Source organism: Crinia signifera, chromosome 1 (genome assembly GCF_055691185.1).
Source record: "Crinia signifera chromosome 1, ASM5569118v1, whole genome shotgun sequence".
Taxonomy (NCBI): Eukaryota; Metazoa; Chordata; class Amphibia; order Anura; family Myobatrachidae; genus Crinia; species Crinia signifera.
In genome coordinates, this window is record NC_139217.1 from 51,623,351 (window position 1) to 51,647,310 (window position 23,960).

Consider the following 23,960-nt stretch of genomic DNA (forward strand, 5'->3'; position numbering starts at 1 on the left):
ACTGAAGGAGGCAGTTATACAGTGAATCACCCACCGTAGTAACAGCACCGGATACAAGATGGCGAGAGTCCGCTCTGTACCGCAGGCCTGGCGGAAGCCATTGGTGGCTGACAGAGCGATTCACCTACTGTGCTGTGTGTTGCAGGAACTCTCCGGAGTTTCAGAAGCTGCTTGGCATCGCCATGGAGCTCTTCTTACTGTGCAGCGACGACGCCGAGTCCGACGTCAGGATGGTGGCCGACGAGTGTCTCAACAAAGTGGTGAAGGTAAGTCTGCTCATAGTTCTCCTGCCTCCGACACAGGTTGCGTGTGTCTGCTGTAGAGCGGGCCGGTAGGTATAAAAGTGGGTATCTGTCTGGTTCTAGACTGCCATGAGTAGTAACTGTACATCACCCCTTTACTGGGAAGTAGAACAGACTGCTCATTGCTGATCTGTGATCTGCTAATCATCCTTATAATTGTAATTCTAATTTGCTTAATAACTACTTTTATTAGACGATGGGTAGTACCCAATTGCTGGCATAAGTTACCGAGGTTATTTGGATATTCCTCCATGTGTTATAAAACAGTACACACTTTTATATTGTTCAGGTTTTAAAGACCTAAAATATGTACAAAAACTTACTAACAACAACAATAATAACAATAATAATGTATTTTCCTTCGTTATAACCCTTTTACAGGTTTCATATCCACCCGTCACCTCTAGAGGGTCGTTGAGTGTTTGCTTTTAGGGGCCCTTACACCAGCCTGGGCGATTCCCACACCCCAGTCAGCCGGCACTGCTGTTCCGCCAACCGGAAATGGCGATTCAGTGATCCGTTGGGAATCAGGGATATTAAGCATGGTTAAAAAGTCCCCATTCCATGATCCCGCCCGAATAGTGGAATCGCTGCTGTATGTGCCCCTTTTAAAATCAGGGCTAAAAATGACAGTGGGGAGTAATTATTTAATATGATGCATCTGCTCTTCCTGCCGCTAATGCAGAGGAGATGACACTGAAGTAAGATTTCCTGCAGTCTTCCTGCCTGACTTACCAGCCATGTGTGAGGTGCTCTGTAAAGATGACATGCTTGTAAATTCTGTGTGGAAGGGTTATATTGACCCGGACAATCTCTTCTTACAGGCTCTGATGGATTCCAACCTCCCGCGGCTTCAACTTGAGCTCTATAAAGAAATTAAAAAGGTGAATTGCTTGTCTTTCTGTATATGATTGGCTGTCTGGCTTATGTATGTTTCCTTATAGCAACAATGGGTAACATTGTTCCCCAGCCGTGGCTCATTAAATGCCCCATTGTTCAATCTGTAAACTAAAAATAAAAGCATTCGGCTTAGTTATAAGTATACCTATGCTCAATAAATATGTACCTCAGTTTTTTCCATTTTGTTGTTGTTGTTCTTCACTTTAAAATGTAATATTTTCATGGCTGATGTTGTGTTTTGTTACTGTACAAGAGTAACGATTTAGTTTTGGTTACATTTATGCTGTCATGCGTTACTGAAGATGTGCATGTCACATACAGTATCTGGTAAGGCATGTAAGCTGTACCACTGGGGGCACTGTGGTAGAGATTGGATTTAGGCAGTCACAGTATCACCAGTGTTCTCTTCTGTGAGCAGAGTCTCCATTGTGATGCAGGTTAGTGATTTCTATGAAATCATTTCCCCCACCTGCCCAGGGATCACTATTTAGGTGCCGGTCAGAGGCCTCTCGAGTCCTAAGCTGCAGCCAGCAATAATGGTGTCACGTGCCAGCAGTTACTGGGAATCCACTATACATAGACCAAAATGTGGGGTAGCTCATGTGATCTCTCATTCTCTGTTCTTGTTGGTGAATGGGATAAATGGCTCTTTATGAACATTATAACACTATACAACTTCACATAAACTTTTTACACAACAATCCCCCACCGATAGCAGGCAGAAGGTGAACAAGTCACGCCTAGACTGGGTGCACATCACGACTTTCTGGATTGTGGCCAGTGGTGTGACCGATTCAACGATACAGCAGTCGCCCATTAATATATATCTCGCCACCGTAAGATATATATCGTTCAGTGGCCACATCAGTTGTTGATAACGGAACTTATTAGGACATTTAGTTCACCATGGTTATTGATCAGGGAGCCTGTCCCAGTTTGCTCCTACTCTTAAATCATTTATTTTAAATTGCGTGTGCATACGGTATATGTGTAACTTACAGTATGTTGTAAAATAGTTCCGCCTTTTTATGGCTGTTCCATGCTTTTTGTTTTTCACTGATTTGTGGTATATTCAATGCCGGTAGCGAGCTGTGACAGCAAGCAGTGCTACCTGTTCGCTGTCACAGCTTGTCCTGTCAGTATTCAACTGCCGCCGATTCCCCTTCACTCTGTTTTTGGAGCGAGGGGGAATTGATGTATGCGGTTGCAGAAACAGCGAGACTCCTGGCTAAATGAAGCGGGCTCCCTGCATTAGCCGCGAGCCTCGCTGTTTGGGGGAATCCTCGCTGTCTTTTGACAGCGAGAATTCCCCCGAAACATAGAATAGGGTGAGCAGCCGACGAGGGGGTTAAACAGCGCGGATCACTTGTTTTCGGCGATTCGTGCCATTTAACCCCCTCGCCGGCTGCATTGTATTTCATTTTTGTATTTGTTTACTTGCAAATAATCATCTGCTGGTCTCTGTCTAGAATGGGGCTGCGCGGAGCCTCAGGGCCGCCCTCTGGAGGTTCGCCGAGCTTGCACACCTTGTTCGACCGCAGAAGTGCAGGTAATGCATTGCTCAGAACTAAAGTGTGAAAGAGAAAACTACAACCATTTTTACTTATTTTTTTAGCCATTGAATGTCCGTAACCATAATTTATATCTGTAGGTCATATTTTAAATATTCACCTATTGGGTTGAGTTGTCATTTATAAATGACCGCTGCACTGTTTTCATTGGCTGAGGTTTGCTTGGGATCCTGCTGACAATGTGTTGTCTGTAATCTGGAATACAGCTGATAGATCCTACAGTGTCTAGATAGACAGTCAAGTTGGACATGCAATAGGTCGACATGGTCAACAGTTTGACGTGATTTTTTTTCCACAATTTTTTTTTTTATTGGACTTTTTCATACTTCGTCATCCATGTCGGCATAGAGGCGAGCAAATCAATGTCAACATGGACACTAATTAAGGGTCCATGTCGACATTGACACCCAAAAAATGCAAAAAACTCATCAACCTAACTATCTATCTAGACACTGTGGGTGAAATGTAATAGGATGAGAGATTCAGAAAGTGAGAGATTTGGTAAGAAATCTCCAGGTTTTTTTTAAAGCGGCAACCATTTACACTGCAAAACCAGTTTGATGTTGAATTGTAAATTGTTGCTGCTTTAAAAAAACTGGAGATTTCTTACCAAATCTCTCACTGGGTGCTTTTACAATTAAAAATCGAATTGCATTGCATCGCATGCCGCAATATTCCAGGGGGATGCGATGAGATTTTTAGGAGCCCATACGATGGAAATCGTGGGCGCAGTTCTAGGAAACAAGTACCATTTTTTTATCTTCTAGAACAGGGATGGGGAACCGTTGGCCCTCCAGCTGTGGTTGAACTACATATCCCAGCATGCCCTGCAACCGTTTTAGCATGGCCAAATAGCAAAACTGTAGCAGGGCATGCTGGGATGTGTAGCTCAACAGCAGCTGGAGTGCCGAAGGTTCCCCACGCCTGTTCTAGAAGATAAAATATAGAATATGATTGGTTACGATGCTCAACATTCCATCTTCAACTGAAATCCCATCTTATTAAATTGACCCGACATTCCCCATGTAGAAAGTCTTTATTATTTTATATGGCCATTGCACAGGGTGTTTCGAAGTGATGGTCCCTTTTTGAAATCGCTATATCTCTGCAACCACAAACTGCCATAAATGAAACTCGAACTATTTGTAAAGACTGGGCATAAAGTTTCAGATAACTACCATTTAACGCCTCCCCCAGCGCACTAAAAGCCACTAGCCTCAGTCGTTTGCAATATGACTATCCCGCAACACGAGGGGTTTTGCTTTTTGCAATTCAGCATGACAATCCGTAATCAAGCGTTTTAACAGCATTTTGGCATTGATCCACAAATGCCGAAGAGCATTTGTAAGTTGTTCCGACACTGAGGAAACAAGGGCCCTACTACTACATTTTAGAAGATACGCCTATGTTGAGCACACTTACTACATGACACTGATAATCAAATCGACTCTTTTTTTTCTGCTACTTGGCAACAAACAGTACAAAAAAAAAATGCTACCGGAGGATCTGAAATCTTTTTGATCCTCTGACATCTTTAGGTGGCGGTTGGCCAACTAAGATATTATCTCATTTTGAAAAATCAAACTGTAATTATCTTCTCGAGTGGTCCCACAATATATTTTTTTCCAACCACGCACTGCAGGAGAAGAATTCTAAAGCGTTTTTTCGGCATATCCCATGTAAGTCCACCCGCCGTGCCAGCCAAGAACTTGTCTGGTTTGTGCTAAGGCAACGTTTAATCATAAGGCCATACCGGTTGCAATTGGCACCGGTTCTCTGTGCAGGTGACAAAGGAAGGATAAGTCCGTGATGCTATGTTTCTTTTTTCAAGGGAAACCGTTACATGTCAAAAGGATCTCGAAATGCTCTAGAACTGGCTCTTTCCGCAAATTAATGAAGATTCTGTTTTCTTAAATTTTTCGGTAACACGAAGCATCCACCACATTGGCACCTGCAAGTTATACCCCGTTCTCACTGCAGGCAAATTCCCGGGTCTTGCATGTCGACCCGGAAATTTGCCTTTTAACACAGGATTTTTGCAGTGTGAACGGGTCGCATACCCAGATCTCATACACTGGTAAAACCCATCTTTTTACCCGTGTTTGAGATCCGGGTATGCAGTCACGGGTTGACCTGTTCTCACTGCATAAAAACCCGTGTTAAAAGGCAAATTACCAGGTAGAACCGGTAAGAACGGGGGTCCGTCCCAGCAGAGAACGGGGGTCCGTCCCAGCAGTCCCCGGCATTTTAATGCCGTGTAAAAGCTGTGTATTTCTCACTGGTAGTGAGAACACGGTATTACACGCTTTCTGACTGCCTCAATGTTGACTAGGTTGTATGGAACCCCAAGACTTTTTTTCTCGCCAAAGACTTCTTTGAATGACCACAAAATAAGTGGAAGAAGACCCTGGGAGTGGTTTTGGACAAATTCAACTATCGTCTCGATGTTGTCCAGGACAGCAGAAGCATTTATTCAATGATTGGTAAATTTTGATAACTCATTAAACCATTGAACTTTTTATGTAAGTATAACCTGTTTCCACTGTGAAATATGTTGCTTTGTAATTGGGTCCATCTTTTCAAAACACCCTGTATTGTGTTGACAACGGTCAACTAAACCATGCATGCCGGCTATAGGCAGTTGTTGGCGGAAATTCTTCGAAATGATGCAATACTATAATAATTGTATGACTGTTGTCTGTCTGCAAGTGTTAGCTTATTTGCATGTGAAGACGACCGATTTTATATGCAAATTAAATGCATTGTCTTTCAAGCTTCCGAGAACAGAAGGAAACATTTGTTTTGTGAAGGTTATTGTCATTCATATTGTTAACATACGTCTTTTAACAGAGCTTTTAACTTAATAAGTGCCAGAAATGTATTGCAGTATATTACGGTCTTGCGTTCTCTTACCGAATACATAATTCTCCTGTTTTACACGTTACTAGGCCATACCTTGTGAACCTGCTTCCTTGTCTCTCAAAAATATGTAAACGCCAGGAAGAGTCGGTACAAGAGACACTTGCTGCTGCTGTTCCGAAAATTATGGCTGCTTTTGGTAACTTTGCTAATGACCATGAAATCAAGGTAAGGATACGGCCTAAATTTGGCGATTTCAGTGTGACACTAATGATGTTGGCTGTACTGTCCATTGTTTTTCACCAAGGCATTTTTGGAATTCTTCTGTAGCATTCTTTTAATTCAGTCAAACTTGGGCTGTTTCTTTTTTTAGGCAGGTCAACACTGGATATTGTACCACAAATGTGTAAAATGTTTTATACAATCCACCCACTGTAAACTAGGTTCAACCATGTGATGCTGCTCGGCTTTATGTGCTTTGCACGAACTCTTAGGGCTGGGCGGATCCAGTGCTACTGCCAGGCTATACTATGGGTGGGAGGAATTCATTGCCGGCCTAGTTGATTGGGGAGTAATTCTATTGATGCCAATAACTGGCATTTGCAAGGATTTTGTTTCACCTGCTTGGAGGCAGGAGAGAAAAAATCCCTGCTAAGAGACTTTTTTTTTTTTTTAACGCACCCTTGAACTAGAAAACACATGGATTCAGAAACTTATCTTGGATTCTGTGTGTATTTGCACGAAAAGGCAACTTTTTTTCCAACGAAAAAAGGGGCATTTAATTGAATTACCTCAAGAAAAAAAAAAATCGGACAATTATTTCCATGTATATTTGAATTCCCTCCCTATGCGATTCACCCTCTGCCGTGTAAAATGTTGTAGGGACCTAATTTAGTATCCGTTGCAGTTATGCTCAAATCGCAAACTGCAACTGCTTTCTGTCGCATGCCGAAAGCCGCAGAACAATGCAATCACAATGCAGTTGTGAATGCAGAACCAGGCACTAAGGGTAGACACCCTGCATACGCAGCATGGCTGCAAATGCAGACGCACCCGCGCCATCTTTCTCTTCACACCAGCTGCATGTGACATCACGAAAACTGTACGGACAGGCCTGCGTTGTGCAAACCACTCCCCCAAAACACATTGTCGCCCCCTGCTGCTGGCAATCACATCCTTCCACAATTTTTGGACTTCTGCATACACAATTGGTGGATAGTTGTAGAACTGCCACTGAGGCCAGATTAAGCCTTTTAGAACATATATTTTTTACAGTGAGTATATTTTGTAGGTCAAAATTTATTCTAGAACAAAGCAAAAGTATAAAAGAAATACACAAGTGAGAAACAATGCCATAAACAGTACATATTATGATGTGGTGTATTAAATAAGTGATCTGCTTGCTTTCAGGTCCTGCTGAAAGCGTTTGTAGCCAACCTGAAGTGCAGCTCCCCCACAATCCGCCGTACGGCAGCTAGCTCTGCGGTGCACATCTGTCAGCATTCCCGGAGGACTCAGTATTTCTACACCTGGCTGCTCAACGTACTACTGGGTAAATTCATCCGGTGACCTTTTATCTCCCGGTAGTGGTTCATCCTAACCCAATGCTTCTATATCAGAATGTGATGTAACCAAACTGCGCGTCAACATCTTACAGATAACACTAGTCCATGCCTTTTGGTTTTTATTAAAAATAAACTCTGAATAGCTTGTTAGGTTTTAGGGACCGGTAAGGAGAAAATTAGATTGGAGGATTGCTGTCTATTCTAGCGATATGCCTTTGCCGTGGTGCAGTAGCGCTAACAATGTCACCCTGTATCACCTTTATTTTCTCCCAAATTGTCCCCTAAATTGCGCATTGCAGTTTGCAGCGCCTGGCTGATGTACGACCGCTTTACTGTATGTGTTTGTTGTATGTGGCGGTTTTCAAGAGAACCTTTGTAATTTGTTTTACATTTACTTTATCTTTCTGGTTGATGTTAACCATATGCCATTACTGACCCTGTATTCCAGCCACACCCCCATCATTTCAGCTAACCTTTTATGAAGTAAAGACGATAATAAAGCAAGACATTCATTTAAACCATTGGCCACAAATTCTTCAATTTATAATCTAGATATTACTAGGAGTGTCTTCCCAGGGTGACTCTCTTCAGTCGCTCTGAATTAGATACATCTCCGGCGGTGACAGTTAGGCCCCATATCGTTCTATGCATAGATGTCAGGGTAAGTAGAAGTCTCATGAGTCCAACCTCTGCTTCTCTTGCAGGATTGCTGGTCCCTGTTGAGGATGAGCACCCAACTCTCTTAATTCTGGGTGTCCTGTTAACACTACGTTACCTCATTCCGCTGCTGCAGCAGCAGGTGAAAGATACCAGTCTAAAAGGCAGTTTTGGAGTCACGCGGAAGGAGGCTGAAATCTCCCCTTCATTGGAGCAACTGACACAGGTAACCTCTCGCTAATGCTGGTCTTATGGTGTGTACACACGGTGAGATTCCCTTGCTATTCGACTTAAGATTTGAGTGCTATGCAATCTTTGCTAACTCTGTACTATTTACATACAATTCATGCAATTTGCATTAGATTTGCACTATATAATCATTGCTGCCCTGTCTATCTGGGAGTGCACACCGGGATCGCAAGGTAAAAACCCTGTGCGATCTGCATGCGATTTTGACTATATAGTCAAATTCTAATGTCAAACCTCACAGTGTGAACACAGCATTAGTGACCATATCGCCAGTGATATAAGCTACAATCACCCCGTGTGTACAGGGCTTTAATCCTGGTTCTGCAGGCTGCAATAATACTGTGCGTAGGGGCGACCTGCACCATAAATCTGTCCCTATGCATCCCCTCAAATCAGAATCGGATGCATAACTCAGGAATAGCATGGCTACACCCCTATGATACTGACACCCAGAAATGCCTATTTTACATTTGCAGAGAAGTAGACAAAATCCGGCTGACATACGGATTGCCTGGAGTGTTGCATATTTCAAAAAAATGTGTATTTTCGTCATGGAGCATGTGCACTTTGCTAAAATGTGCTTGGTTTGGCTGCGTATGTTAATGGTGAATCGGGCCCCCAGTATCCTTCAGTAATGACCAGTTGGCTGTGAAGGCCTGGCTGGGCGTTGTGGGTTAAGGGTATAGTAATGCTAAAGGCCAGACAGATAGGGGCATGTTATACCGCTTTCAGACCGTACTCTAGACCCGGGTTATTGCTGTGTCGTTGCAGCCCCAACACTGGTCGAGGTGCGGTCTGACAGGGCCACCTCGGGTTGAGCAACATGGGAGTTCAACCCTGGTAATGAACAGGGTTGAACACGGCTCTGACAGGTTTCAAGTGCAGTGTGAATGGGTAGCCTGGGTCGAGCGACCCGGGTCACGTTCACAGTATAGAGGAGGCAGCACTGTCCGCTCCAAGCCCTGCCTCCTCCACAGCCCCCAGATGATGTTCCACCGCTCTGCTCCGCCCCGTGTGACGCAGTAAGCCAGGTTGGACGCAGAGTTTTCAGACCGCAAATGCCGTGTTGATCCAGGGATGGGACCCGTGTCCTAATCCCGGGTGCGACCCGGCATTTGCGGTGGTAATGGCTTCATGTTGTAACAATGTGGTCAGTCTTATTCTGATTGTTCCATGTTCTCCCATTTTTCTAGATTTATGAGCTGACGTTACATTACACCCAGCACCGGGATCATAATGTGGTAACTGGGGCACTTGAACTGCTGCAGCAGATTTTTCGGACTCCTCCCATTGAGCTGCTACACGTTCTCACCACCCCTGGGAGTATACCGCACATCAGTATATGTCGAGACGAGTCTCGCAGCCGCAGCCGAAGTGGAAGCATTTTAGACCTAATAGGCAAGTGATCTCTAGCACAACCCCTATCTATACACTGATTATACCGTAGAGTCTATCAGCTGGCTCTCTTCTCTGCTTGCTGTGTGTATAACGTGAATCTGAATCTGTACATTCACCCCACAACTACACAAGTAACTAATTGTACCTATGAGTATCTTCACAAAAGGGTATCTTGATATTTGTGTAACTGAAGGTTCATATATTCCCTTTGTTATACTGGATGCATATACTTCGTTATGTTCCTTGATGAGGATGTGCTGTATTGATTTGTTGGCATTGGAAGTGGAACGTGTAAAGGTGACTTGTTTTGCAGTGACCGTCACTGTTATTCTTTTCTTGACAGATACCAGTAATTGTAGCTGTATATGTGTAGACCAGGCATGTCCAAACGTATGGCCCTCCAGCTGATGTGAAACTACAAGTCCCATCATGCCTTGCCACAGTTTTGCTATTAGGGAATGCTTCAACTATGGCAAGGCATGCTGGGATGTGTAGTTTCAGAACAGCTGGAATGCCACCGTTTGGGCATGTCTGGTGTATACAGTCTGTAAAGTGATAGTCGCCAACATTAGGAGTACAGATCGCTGATTTTTAGGGTACTACAGAAAGTGCGGCATCTGTATTCCCATTGCCCGTAACCCAAGTGAGTTTGCTACTTATCCAATATTCATAGAACAGCAAAAGCTGTACAGTATAGGGAATGGCAATTTAAGGTGCTTCAAAAACACTTGTATAAGATATATAGATGTCCCTGTGCATATGCGGTTATCTCTGAATGCTTAAATATGAAACACGCCATATCTGGAAAGAGGGTGAGAACCACCGAAGTGGGTGAAGGGGAAACGTATATCACACGCTCGCAAATCTTTTACAGAAATGCATCAAAGCTGCTGCTGGCTTTGCATGCACGCTGTGTGCCTGTCTGAGCTGCTGCTCCCATTCACTGTGGCGGTAGTGTGGGAATATTGAGGGTGCATAAAGAGAATGGATCCAACAGGTGGCACTCTTCCCCAGGCCTGTGTCTACAGCATGCGCTGCAGAGCTCTGCTCGACTCCCCGACCCTGAATAACCACAAAGCTGATCAGGCTGCAGCCTGGAGCACTGGATCCTGGGGGAGCGCAGCACATGGCCACCTACTGCCATGGCACTTCGTGTTTTGCGCTCTGCTGCTGAGCTTCTCACACCAGCAGAAAACTTGAAATATGGCAGCGGCTCGTAAACCAATCAGACTTTGCGCTCTGCAGCCAGTTGCTAACTGTGGCTGCCGGTCCGCAAGTTCTGATAGGCTGGCAAACTGACGACAAATTTCAAATGTCTGTCTGCTCTGGTGTGAGCAGCTTAGCAGCTTGTGGCCATGCGCTGCGCCCCTCAGAACCCAGCGTTCCAGGCTGCAGCCTGATCAGCCTATTGGTTGCTCAGGCTCTGGGTGCTAACTTAGGTTCCGGATTAAAAGGTCTTTCGTGTCTAGATAAACGGCCTATTGGTTGACGCATTGGAAAGGTCAACATGTACTAGGTTGACATTGACAAAAGGTCGACAAGTAAAAAGCCAACATGGGAATGGTCGTCACAGGAAAAAGTAAATCCGGGTTTTTCACATTTTTGTTGTTGTCAACATTGGTCGACATGGACCCCCCAATTAATGGACCGTGTCCCCTCACATGCACTCGGTGCACTATTATAATCTCACTCTGTCCCGAAATGGATCGCGAAGGAAGTCAATGAAAAACTCGGATGTTGACCTTTTTCTGTATGTCGACCATAGGCATGTCAACATGTTTCTTGTGTTGACCTATTGTCAAGGTGTACCTATTGTCTGTCGATCATTAGTGGTCCACCTATTGACAGATGTAAGCTGTGCGGACAGATTTGCACGTGCACCACCTGTCCAGGGGCAGGTCTGTACCCTCCAAATGGATTTGTTCAGGACTATAATAGAGGGTCAGATGTATGAAGCCTGGTAAAGTGATAACCTGGCCAGTGATAACGCAGCAGCTGATCGGCTCCTGTCAATTCTTTATTTCGCTATACAATTTATTGAAAGCCTTTTTACAAACATAGCATTATACAATAACCATACATAATAGATCACAAGCGAAAATTGCTTAGAAAAATTCAGGTGGCATCAACCGCAAACAGAATCATAGAAAATAGCATCTACCAATATCAACTAATAACACACTTATCATCCAAACATGGGGGGTTATTCTAGTTCATTCTTTCTGACAAAATCCTTCTTAGATGGACAAAACCATGTGCACTGCGGGTGGGGCAGATGTAACTTGTGCAGAGAGAATTAGATTTGGGTGGGGTTTTTCTTCAAAGTGAGATCTATATTGCAGTGTAAAATCATGCACTCAGTATTTTCCCTGCACAGAAACAAAAAAACTCACCCAAAACTAATTCTCTCTGCACATGTTGAATCTGCCCCCCTGCAGTGCACATGATTTGTCCATCTAAGAAGGATTTTGTCAGAAAGAATGAACTAGAATAAACCCCATGGTTATGAGTACTGACACGAAATCCAATTACCCATTCAAATTATATATATATATACAAAATTAAAGAGCAGCAGTCAAAAGAAAAAAAGAGAAAAGAAAAAGAAATAAGAGAAACAAAGAAAGAATTCCCCCCCCCCCACTTGTTTAGTTTCATGGAGTATATTTTATATAGTGTGGCGAGCGGATGCGGATTACTTTACATGTATTCCGTGTCCCCTTGCGGGGCTTGCTGCACTCGGCACGGAATACATGTAAAGTAATCCGTGGGGCTCGCCACGCTTCGGGCTCGCTGCGCTCGCCACACTATATAAAGTCAATTCCATGCGTAGTGGATAGTGGTGTTATGAACAGGTACAAAATCGCATCAAATCTCATCTCATCGCATGCGATATATCTGCCGCCGTGAAACTAAACAAGTACTAAAAAATCAAACCATAAAATCAGTGCAAGCAAACATGAAGCACCGCACCCTCTATCTCAGAGAATTAGAACGGTCTGATTCTTTGTATGCCAACCAAGTGGCAGTGAAAGTACTGTACAATGTTTCAAGGACGATCATCCATAACCATATAATGGCCTAAACGAGGACACCATTCAGACATGCTAGCAACCACCAAAAATGTTTATATAATTTTTTTTTTTTTAAACTTATCAAATAAAAGCGGTTTTAAAATTGTAACCATTACATAGACCAAACAATTTTTTTTTCTCCAAAGCTTGCCCCCAAACAAAGGAGAGTACTTTGTCTTCTTTCCCCCTTCAATCGAAGTGTTTTCTACTCTCGGGGGTGCACCTCCACATTTGTGATTCTCTCTCTTTGCATTAATAAAACTACATGTTTATTGTGGATACAATACAAATTCAAAAGTAATTAACTGAGGTATATTAACCTTCACATTTTGAAGGTGCAACTTGTGAGTGGGTTCTCCACCCAATTACCCTTTCCCCACCAATGTTCCCTCTAATTTTACGAAGGCTGTGTGCGGCAAAAGATTTTGGCTGTGCAACTTTTGTACGTCACTTATATATAACTGGAAAATGACATTCAGCATTTGTGTTAACTTTATTTTAAACTGATATTAAACATTTAAACATTCAAAACACAGCACGCAATGTAGTTAATGGGTGAAACACACATTAATTGAGTCCACAACTGCAAAAAGGGACCACTGCTGCTTTGTGTGCTCTGTTGTAATGTCTGTGCGCATGCTCGTCGAGTTGTGTGCGCGCGCACAGCTTAGAGGGAACACTGTTCCTCACCCACATATGCTAGGAACCACTGCAGGTTTCCAATGCACTGGGATATCTGCCTTAGAGGCACTGAGAATATTTCAGAGTAAGGTCTTCTTTAATTGGCAGCGGGGTGTACGCAACAAATTTAAAAGCCAGAAACTTGGACTAATGGTGTGTACACACGTTAGATGTGCCTTAAGATCCTATCCACGATTTGATCAGATAGGATCGTGGATAGGATCTTAAGGCACATCCAATTTGTATCCTATCTTGACTATATTGTGCAGATCTGCACTATATAGACAAGGCAGCCAAGACTTTCTGGCTTCCGATACGTGAACGCGCATCGGGATTCTATATCGTCAACATCGGAAAGGTAATCGGACCGTGTGTACACAGCATAAGAGGCAAGTCCTCACCTATAATAATGCTAGCCCTTTTACAACTTTTCGCCAGAAAGGCTGGAGACGTGGACACTCCCACCAAATGTCTATAAGAGAACCGACCGCTCCCTCGCACCTCCAACAGGTGTTGGGTACTCCTTGGTATATCCTAGCTGGCAGGCTAGGGCAGCGATCCCAACGGTTTAAAATGTAATAGTGTGTTTCTTGGACCAACACATTTGTCGAAGAGGAGAGAACATTGCTAAAAATCTCCACCAAGTCTTCCTCAACTATCAGATCTCCAATTCCCAATCCTTAACAAATTTAGGCGGATAGTCTTTTTCAGTTAGCAGTTTACAGATTGCGGGCAGGCTTGGGAGAGACCCGTATTTTCAAATGCAGTAGGAGAATGTAAACTCATAAGAAGATACTTAATCGGGAGATCTCTCCACTCCTCTATTGGATAGGTTCCACTTGTACCTTTAGCCCATTCTCTATTAATTTGGCAAAAAGTTTTACGTCGAAATTCAACAGGTAGATGGGACCATAGTTGGAGCACTGGGCCTATGAATAATAGATATGTGCACAAGTAGAGATTGAAGGGAGAATGGAATCTGGTCAGAAACCTGATTAAATGCCTTAAGCATGGGGACAATAGTTTTCTAAACATTTTGTAATAGGCAATAGTGAAGCCATCAAGTCCCGAGCTCTTACCATTAGATTTAATCGCCGTTTCAAGGTCAGTTAAGGTGAAAGGAACCTCCTAACGCATCAACCTCCTCTTCTGTAAGGGAAGGGAAATGAATTCCCTTCAAATAGGCTGCAATAGACACCTTTCCAGAGTCCGCAGAATACCATCACTGAAAAGCCTCTATTTCTTTTGTAGTATGTTCACTGGACTCAAAGTACTTAGGCCAATAGTTTCCTTGGTTTGTTCACCCAGAGAAAGTAGCTTGGGGTTTTTTTCATTTTTTATTTTATTTAAACCGACATGTGCCAACAGTTTGTATTTAATTTCCTACCATCCACTAGGACGTGGTGGGAGAATAAAATAGTGTGTCGAGCGTAGTGAGGCACCGCGCCCGAAGCATCGGTGTCCATGTTGACTAGGTTGGGACAAAAAAAAAAATCAGTGAAAAGCCCCATGTCAACCTTTTGCTGGTCATCCTCCCTCATGTCGACTCACGTTTTGAACCCAGCTTGTAATTTGACAGTTAGGAGCTGGCTAGCTGCTGTGTTATCACCGGGCACTTTATCACTTCACCAGACTTAGTACATCTGCCCCTAAAGGCTTTTAATTGTTAAGTCTCGAGTTTAATTTATACACATAGATTGGAGATGTATATCATTGGGTAAATACAGCTACTGCTCGCTCTGTGACCCATAACTTGGCTTGTCCCATGGTAACACTTGCCAGTCATTGGCTATTTGTTGTTGGAATATCTGTAGAAGTACACACTGGTCAGAGGAGAGCTCTGCAGCCTGAGCTCCTGAAAACTCTTTTGTACTTGTCCTATAACAATCTGTCTTTCATTACATACTAATCGTACCAGTTTCTGACATTCACCTCTGCGAATGAATAAACCTATGCTAATGATATTACTGTGTGGTGATCCGATACTAATCTAATTCTACCCAAGGAACTCTCCCAACCTGTCTTCTTTTGCATGCCCCCCTAATAATTTCTCTGCACTCTTCCATTCTCTGTGATTTGCAGCCGGGGGAAGTTCTAACTGCAGCCCTGTTCTGTCCAGGAAACTAAAAGGTGATTACTGTTTGTTCTTTCTCTGATTAATATGCCCCCCCCCCCCCCCCCTTCTTTCTGCAGCTCTTCCCATCATGCTATATACTGCTCTGTAACCCTCTGTAAGCCTCGGCTGTCCTCTGCATGTTACAATCCACGTGCCATTAACGTATACAATGGTGGTTGTAGATGTTATGTACATGTCCTCTGCATGTTACAATCCACTTGCCATTAACGTATACAATGGTGGTTGTAGATGTTATGTACAGTTAGACTCATTTCAAATGTGTTGTTTCATTGCTTTGTTTCATATATGCTATTTTTGCTGTGCAAATCGTCATTTTCTTGGGGAGTTTAATGTAAAGCTGTTTAAACATGGAACAGTTGTTATTGGGCTGTTTTGATTTCTCAATCGACGCACCCATTTTTTAACCAAAATAATTGGTGCTCATGATAATATCGATTTGAGATAGACCAGCTGGGCAGATTATGCGAATCATGACCCAGTCTGTCTGCCCATGAGCTAAAATTAGTTTCTGAACTGTGTGATGCTTCTGCCCTATTCTGCAGATGTGCGCACTGTGGTGATATGTTCTGTGCAAACTATGGCGGTAATTCTGGTTAATTCACAAGGCTATGAATGTGCAGTCCTGCGAGTCCACCAAACACAGTAACATCCATTCGCAGGCCAGGGGGGAACACCCACTTCTTCCAATGGTCGCCGACCATCGAAAGATGTGGAAGGTGCATGCATATAATAGGGACTTTCAATTCACTTACATATGTATGCATGCTCGGGGGGAAGTGGGCGGGCAGCTGACATCCGTGATGTCAGCTGGTCGCCCATGTCATGGCCTCATTACCACACTGGACGTTCCCATATGGTAATAGGGCTGCCCGGGGCTCCACGCCACTCTCCGCCCCCCCTCGCCCGCTATGTTGGGTGGACAGAATGCGCAGAAATGTGCACAAACAAAACATTGGTCCCCGCGCCAAAGCAGGCTAGCTGCGAACGGACCTGAATAAGGTCCTGTATGCGCTAATCCAGGTATGTTATGTTATATTTCTGGCCTTTGCTCTGCTCCATGAGTGGTGTGGCAGAGCAGGGGAGGGAAGGGGGGGACATACATAGGCCCATGTAGACTTGCAGGAACAGGCACATACATTATATCTATTGGTTGCGCAGGTGCAGGCTAATGACTTTGCCTACAACAGTCACCTACCGTAGGTTGCCGGTGGAGAACCAGCCGCATACAGCGCTATGTTATTTTGAATGTTGCTTACTAAAAGAGGAGACCGAGTCGTCAGCCGTTACTTTATTACTTTTTGTATTGAACGGACCATCTCCTGGGTCTCCTGAAAACTGAAGCCTTCGATAGATGATTTGTTTCCGGTAAACAATTTGGTGCCAGTAATACAGCACCAGGGTCCTGACCAAAGCCTGAGGAACACTGTCCAACTTGGAGAAGGGGTCTACTTTCCGGTATTGGGGAAAGTTGCCCATACATGGCCAGATGCAATAGCTTGGCTCGGTCACCAGGTGGCCTATATCACCACAGTGTCTGCCATGTTCTCCAATTTGGCTGAATCGGTGAAGAGTAGAGAATTTGCCCGTGACAACCAATCGGCTTTATAACATTTATCAAGTGCATTCTATTAAATTATAAGTAGCAGTTGATTGTTGGCCATGAGCAACGTCTACACTCTTTCCACTGCTTCATACATTTCTCCTATTTGTGTCATTGACAAAAATAATTTTTTGGTTTAGACCAGACCTGGCCAAAAGGTAGATCATGTTCTACTGGTAGCGCAAGGGGAATCCACTACACTGGAATTTAAGATTGGTGCCTGTTTATTATTTTTACTTTGGCCAGTTACTACTATTATTGTCCCGAGAAACTGTGTATCTCACAGTTTGAGTGTGAAGTTTCTTCTCTCGTCTGTCAGGTAAAGTATGCCTGGGTGATGACGAAGGTCTGGAAGATGAGTCTGAACTCAAGTCTGATGCCACTGCTGCTCCTTGTACAGGTCAGTCCTGCACAACAGGCCATGCCCTCAAAGGGGTGCTTCTGTGCTGCTTCCTTATGGCCACATCCAATCACAATCATCAGCAAAAGGGATAAGGTCACTTAAAATCCTCCTGCCTCCATGTTTTGAGGTCATAGTGCACAGGTACTGAATAGTGTTCCCTAGGTGCGATTCGCCCCCTATATTAAGTAAGGTTCTTTGTCACCACCATCTGGTAGACTGTAAAGGCTATTTACCTACTTTTAATATTTGTGATCAGTGCAAACATTGGGTATACACTTCTGAAAACTCTGTTTTCCCATAGTCCCTCACTCTGCTTCTAATGGTAATCGTATGCGACAGTTTGAAAATGAAAGAACCTTTAATTGCCATTGGTTACAGCACCTTTACTGCACAGTTACCTGTGGAACTATTTTCATGAGTGTCCACATGTTCCAAACCCATTGTTTTACAAACTACAGTGTTTTACTACTAACTGCCGGTTATTTAAACTTTGCTCTCTGGGCCTCACAGCTCACCTGGTGCATTTGTTGAGATCTCTGTAGCCTTTGTAATGACTGTACAGATTAGAATAGAACTATAAACATCCTCATGCACTATCCATGGGGCTGGAGCAGGGAACAATGCTATTGATGGTTGCATCCGTGGACGCTGAAACCGTGCGTCTGATAGGTGTGCATCTTCAGACGCACATTTAGGGCTGATTCTTTGATGTGCGTAAATGCTGTCACAGTTGTGAATTTGTGGCCGCGTGAAGGTTTCCTAATGCTGCAGTCACTGTGAGTTGTATAGAGACACCCATGATCTGCGTCGGCACAAAGACGTTACAGTCAGACGCACATCAGGCTAACATGGGACCATATGAGTAACTATGGTCACGCAGCTGAATGGAAGATGCCGAAACCATTGCAGGATCGCAATGACCAACTGTGACATCCCCCAGAAACGCGTCTGCACTTCCGTCTCCGCCTCCCTATTACCTCCCACATACACGGCCTTACGGTCAGTCACTTTGCTAATAAATGTTTACTGAGACCATCTTTACAATACCATGGTGGCACACGCGTCCTGCGACTTAGATTTTGTTGCAGAGTAAAAAAATGGATTCACTCCGTGCAAAATGGAAATTGTGCCCATCTGTGAGTCACGCCCATAATTCTGCCAATTGCAGCTTTAGCGTATGGGAGCGGGTGCAGAAACATGCAACCGGCTGGAAAAATAGTCAACTTGTAGTGGAGAAATTCCTACATTCAGTATTTCGGAAGGGACCGTCCCATAAATCTAGATTGCTTATATACTTTATACATGCGCTCATCTGCACACCATCTTTATTATGCGCCCCTGTAGCTGTGAGACTCCAGGTCTGACATAGTAATCAATGCATCCGTTTTTGTAATGTTATTTTGATTGTTTTTAGCCGGCGTTAAGAACGATGGATCATCGGATGCGACTGAGTCTTCTGGCGTCACTGCAGCAGCTCCGGCCTCCACCCTGGATGCTTTGACTCATGACATTATCACGGAGCAGCCCCGGTCACAGCACACCCTCCAGTCTGACTCTGTAGACCTGAGCGGGTCCGACCTGGCCAGCACTGCCACAGAAGGGGATGAGGAGGACATTTTAAGTCGCAGCTCTAGCCAAATCTGCACCGTCCAGTCTGACCTAGACTTGAATGAGGGAACCACGCAGGCTTCCTCACCGGTGAGCGACAGCTCACAGACCACCACAGAAGGTCCAGACTCTGCTGTGACCCCTTCGGACAGTTCTGAAATTGTAAGTGTGCAGCGGGCGGAGGGGGTATCCCAGTCTTCTACTGAAGGGCCTGACATGTCTCAGAGTTCCTCTATGGAGGGCCCCGAGTTGGATACATCTACCTATTCATCTTCCTTTTCACTCTCAGCCAATAGTTTTGAAAAGGTCAGCATACCTCTACCTGAGAGCATGACCTCCTAAGAGGATATTCCTGTGCATGGTGCTCTGGGCAGTCTAGGGAACCGTCCTTTACTGCATCTGATTTTTTTTCCTTTCCATGAAGAGAACCCCTCAATGTTATCTTATTAAGTTAAGCACGCTTTGTTTAGTTCTCATAATTATTTTATAGTCTTGCAATTATTCTGCTATGGTTCGTTTTCAAACCAGTCCTCAATGAGCCACTAACCGGGATTCATCTTTGGGCAATTGTACACAAAACCAGACGGCTGCAGAGTTTGCATAATTTGGCACAGCCACTGCGGAGACATTGGCAGCCTTGGTGGCATTCCAACAGGCCCATAGTCATCTTGACAAAAACTTATTGGGGGGTTAAAGACCTCAAGAAACTATTTATGATTGGATGAGGTCACTTAGGAGCCCAGCCGGTCAGTTTAGTATCTGCTAAGGAAAGTACAGCTGGTTTGGATCCATGAGAGATCTAACAGGGGACCACATTGCTAGGACACTGTGTCTGGGGACTGAATGTATATTGCAGCTTCTAGAACAATGATTTTTTGCTGAAGAGTGAGCCAGCAACCAGCTTGTAGTGGTTGTACCACCGCTCCAGAACAGATAAACAAGGCCCGAAGTGGTAGATTTACTACAGCTTCTAAAAATGAATAGTGGAAATGTTGCCCAGATGCTAGTTATCATTTCTTTATTGCATTCTAGAACCTGATGGACCAAATCTGTTTTGGTTCATTTAGGTCAGGGGTGGCCAAACCGGTCCTCAAGATCTACCAACAGTTCATGTTTGTCAGGCAACCTGTGGATCTATAGTAGGGATGAATGCAGCATGTTTGAAAAGGTGACCGTTAGTAATGACTACAGCTGTGCACCAGCTAGGGGATTTGGGTCATGTGACAGTTAGTAATGACTGCAGCTATGCACCAGCTAGGGGATTTGGGTCATGTGACAGTTAGTAATGCCAACAGATGTGCACCAGCTAGGGGATTTGGGTCATGTGACAGTTAGTAATGACTACAGCTGTGCACCAGCTAGGTGATTTGGGTCATGTGACAGTTAGTAATGACTACAGCTGTGCACCAGCTAGGTGATTTGGGTCATGTGACAGTTAGTAATGACTACAGCTGTGCTCTGGCTAGGTGGTCTGTAAAGCGTGGACCATTGGTAGATCTCGAGGGACCGGTTTGGCCAGCCTTGATTTAGGTAATCCCTTCACTTGTCTGTTTTAGAAGCTTTGTTAAATCTTCCCCACAGATAATATATTAATCTCTGAAGGTGTGCTTGTGTGATCCGGTCAGAGAACATGCTAATAGCATGTATAGAGCTATGGAGTGTCTTGTCATAGGACATCCAATTTTGGGGTCCACTTAGTAACAAGTTTTAGCTTTTTAAAACTCGTATATAATAAATAGTGCTTCAGGCAGTCAGCTTCTAACTGTCATGTGTATGAAAAATGACAATTGGGAGCTGTTGGTAGCAGGCACCATTTTTCATATGGAATGAGTTCTAAATAGCTAAAACTCGTTGCTAAAGTTTGTTATTGGAACTGGACATTTTTGGGCCATTTTTGTGACCTAAGTTTCCATTACTACACACACTTTCCAAAATACTTTTGTGTGTAGATTTGGTGTATCTTGGATGTGCTACAAGGAAATACAAAGGAGGCAGCTGTCAGTTGTGTATAATAATGGAATAATAAGATTAGCGCACTCCCCAAAGGTGCGACCCACAGGTATTTAGAAGCTTGATATTCTTTGTAGAAGGTGTATGTTTTATAGGTAGCTGAGGCCCCTAGAGTAAAGATATGTGATGTCATCACTGGAGTTTATACTGAACCTGTCCCTGTCCTGGAATTCCTGCCATCTACCTCATGGCGGATCTGTTTGCCGTTTCTTCTAACCATCCACACAACACAATCCCAACATGAAGTAATTGGGATGAACTAGCAAGCATCATAAATAGATCGATGTCTAAATTTGATGGCTTGATTAAGATGGAATGGTAAAGGCATCATTCTGTAGATGGTAAGATGAGCTTTAGAACAGGTGCAGGAAGTGTATATGGAAACCGCAATTACATATAGATAGAAAAACCTAGAAGTTAAGAGAAGAACCCTTTCATTTTGTATCACATGGAAAGTGACAAGAAGTTGCATCTATTATATCTTAAGTTATGCGTTCTCCTGGGGTTGCCTCGGGACACTTGCAAGGGTGCCTTGGATTTATAGTCAATTTAATAGGCAAATCCAGAGATGGTGGCTGCCAATATAGTCCATCACCACATAACTTAATCTAAGGATCAGTGGCACACGCAGGATTGATCATATTATATACCAGCGCTATTGTGGTCACAATTTAAGGCATTTGCCAAGAGAAGGGAGTTTTCAATAATAAGCTTATGTGCTAGGAGTGCCATGAACCTACGTCTGATCCTCTAGGGTGCCATGTGTCAAAAAAAGGTGTGGGAACCACTGATACTGTATATAGGGTAGGGGACATTTTTGCAAATGAATAATTGGATTTAGGATAAACATCCACATGTTTGCATTTCCAAATTCATTATTCTAAGTCATTTTAATATCCCTAAAATATTCATTTTTATTCAGTTTGGATTCCTAAAAGAATGTAAACTCACGTTGACCTGATGCTTGTGTCAACATTCCAACCCTGTCTACCTTAGCCACATCGACCTATTTCATGCATCGACTTGAGCTCTGTCGCAAACTTTAATGGTTGTCCTTCATAGTTTTGACCTAGCGACCATATCTCGGCGGTAGTAGTGGCCTTCTGTAAGGCCATTCTGGTTGGCTTGTCTTCAGATTGGTGGGAGTTATCCAACAATTCTAAATGGCCCATAGTGTACCTACAGACAATTGTTAAATGCTCAGATTTTACCTTTTTAAAGGCTCTTCTGTATTTGACTACATTATGGGGGTTATTCAATCCCGGGTCACGACTGTCGATCCGGCCCGACAGCCGTGACCCTGGCCCGTTTTAGTTTTGTTCGACCGCAGTTCGCCAGACACGATTCAATGTCCTGCTTGGCGATCTGCAAAAAGGGGGCGCGTCCAAGAAAACACCCGTGGATTGTTAATATTTGGCCACAATCGCGACAATTCACGGCCGAAATCAACAAACCGGGCCCGACTGCTTTTAGGGGCCCCCCATATATGTGACCTCTCGTTGGAAATGATAAGTGTTGTCATGCTTTGTTAGATCTGTTTCATAGCATGGTGTACCTGATTTCTAGCTGGATTTTCTGATTTGGCATAGGTCATTGAGAGACTGGTATGAAAACTAGACTATGGCTATTAAACCTCCATATATTGCATTGTCCCATAACTCTTATGCTGTGCTTCAAGTGATCATTTATGATTTGCCTTGTTATTTGGTGAATCCTCCTCCTAGTATTTTGGGAGATGCTTCTAGGAGTCTCTTGTATCTGTAACCTGCAGGTAATCGATGGCGGTGACAACCAGTATTCCGGAATGCAGATCGGACAGCTGCAGGACGAGGAAGATGAAGGAGGCATCATTCACCAGGAAGAGCTGCTGGACTGTTTCGGGAACCCGTCTCTTGGTAGATTGGTTTTTTTTATGGGTTGTCCTCTATATAGACATCGCTGCCTAAGCAATAACATTACATTCCAAAGTTACTTAAGTACATCTGCTTTCTGCTGTGGAGTTAATTCATATTAATACATCCAATTATTGTAATGCATCGGTGAACTTGTTGCTAATATGGCAGATAGATAGATATATAGATATATTGCTTTGCGTGTTTTATACCTGTGTTTCCCCGATAATTAGACCTACCCCGATAATAAGCCCTACCCCAGATTTTGGACGCTGGTCCAAAATAAGCCCTCCCCCAAAATTAAGCCCTATCAAATTTCCCATGTATTTTTTGGTACCGGTATTTTGTAGGTGTACGGTAGGCCCCGCTCAGCCCCGCTGACCCCCGCTGACCTCCGCTGCCCTCCGCTCACCTCCTCTCACGCCCGCTCACCTCGCCTGCAACACCGCGGCTCCCGTTCCCAGGGATGCATTGCGGTAGGCACGGCGTGACGTCACGCCGCGCACATCACGCCGCGCACATCACCGCTCAGCTCAACGCCGCTCAGCACACACAGCGCCGGCAGGTCCTTTTTAAGAGATCCGTTACACAAACAGGTGGGGGCATGTACGGTACAATATGGATGACTGGTAATTGTGGACTGGGGCATTTTTTTAAAGGCGCAGTGGGGCATTTTTTTAAAGGCGCAGTGGGGCATTTTTTTAAAGGCACAGTGGGGCATTTTTTTAAAGGAGCAGTGGGGCATGTTTTAATGGAGCACCTGTTTTAGGACATTTGCTGTCAAGGTCTATTAAAATAAGCCCTCCCCCGAAAATAAGACCTATGGTCTTTTTTGGGTGAAAAAAAAAAATAAGACAGTGTCTTATTATCGGGGAAACACGGTAGTGTCCTGTTAGATTTAAGTATTTTAAAACATTTGCAAACGGGAGTAAATAAGTAATGGGGGGGGGGGGGGGGTTGGAAGTAGGAAATTAGGAGATGAGGGAACATCTGCAACCACCTGGGAGGAAGAAGTTCTGTGTACAGAGGCTACGTAGTGAGTGATATACTGTATCTC

The 23,960-nt window shown here is 44.0% G+C and overlaps 1 protein-coding gene across 5 annotated transcripts in view; it reads left to right on the forward strand.

The window, feature by feature from the left end:
- The window catches only part of HTT (huntingtin), a 149,231-nt gene that overhangs the window by 26,444 nt on the left and 98,827 nt on the right, over positions 1-23,960 (forward strand). Inside the window, exons 3-13 of one of the 5 annotated variants that reach the window (XM_083151753.1) lie at positions 146-266; positions 1,127-1,186; positions 2,672-2,751; positions 5,722-5,860; positions 7,043-7,184; positions 7,902-8,080; positions 9,297-9,501; positions 15,336-15,383; positions 17,310-17,390; positions 18,808-19,163; positions 22,783-22,906. In XM_083151753.1, the coding sequence (XP_083007879.1) occupies positions 146-266; positions 1,127-1,186; positions 2,672-2,751; positions 5,722-5,860; positions 7,043-7,184; positions 7,902-8,080; positions 9,297-9,501; positions 15,336-15,383; positions 17,310-17,390; positions 18,808-19,163; positions 22,783-22,906 (1,535 nt within the window). The other 4 variants (XM_083151766.1, XM_083151758.1, XM_083151776.1 and 1 more) reach the window with 4 other exon arrangements.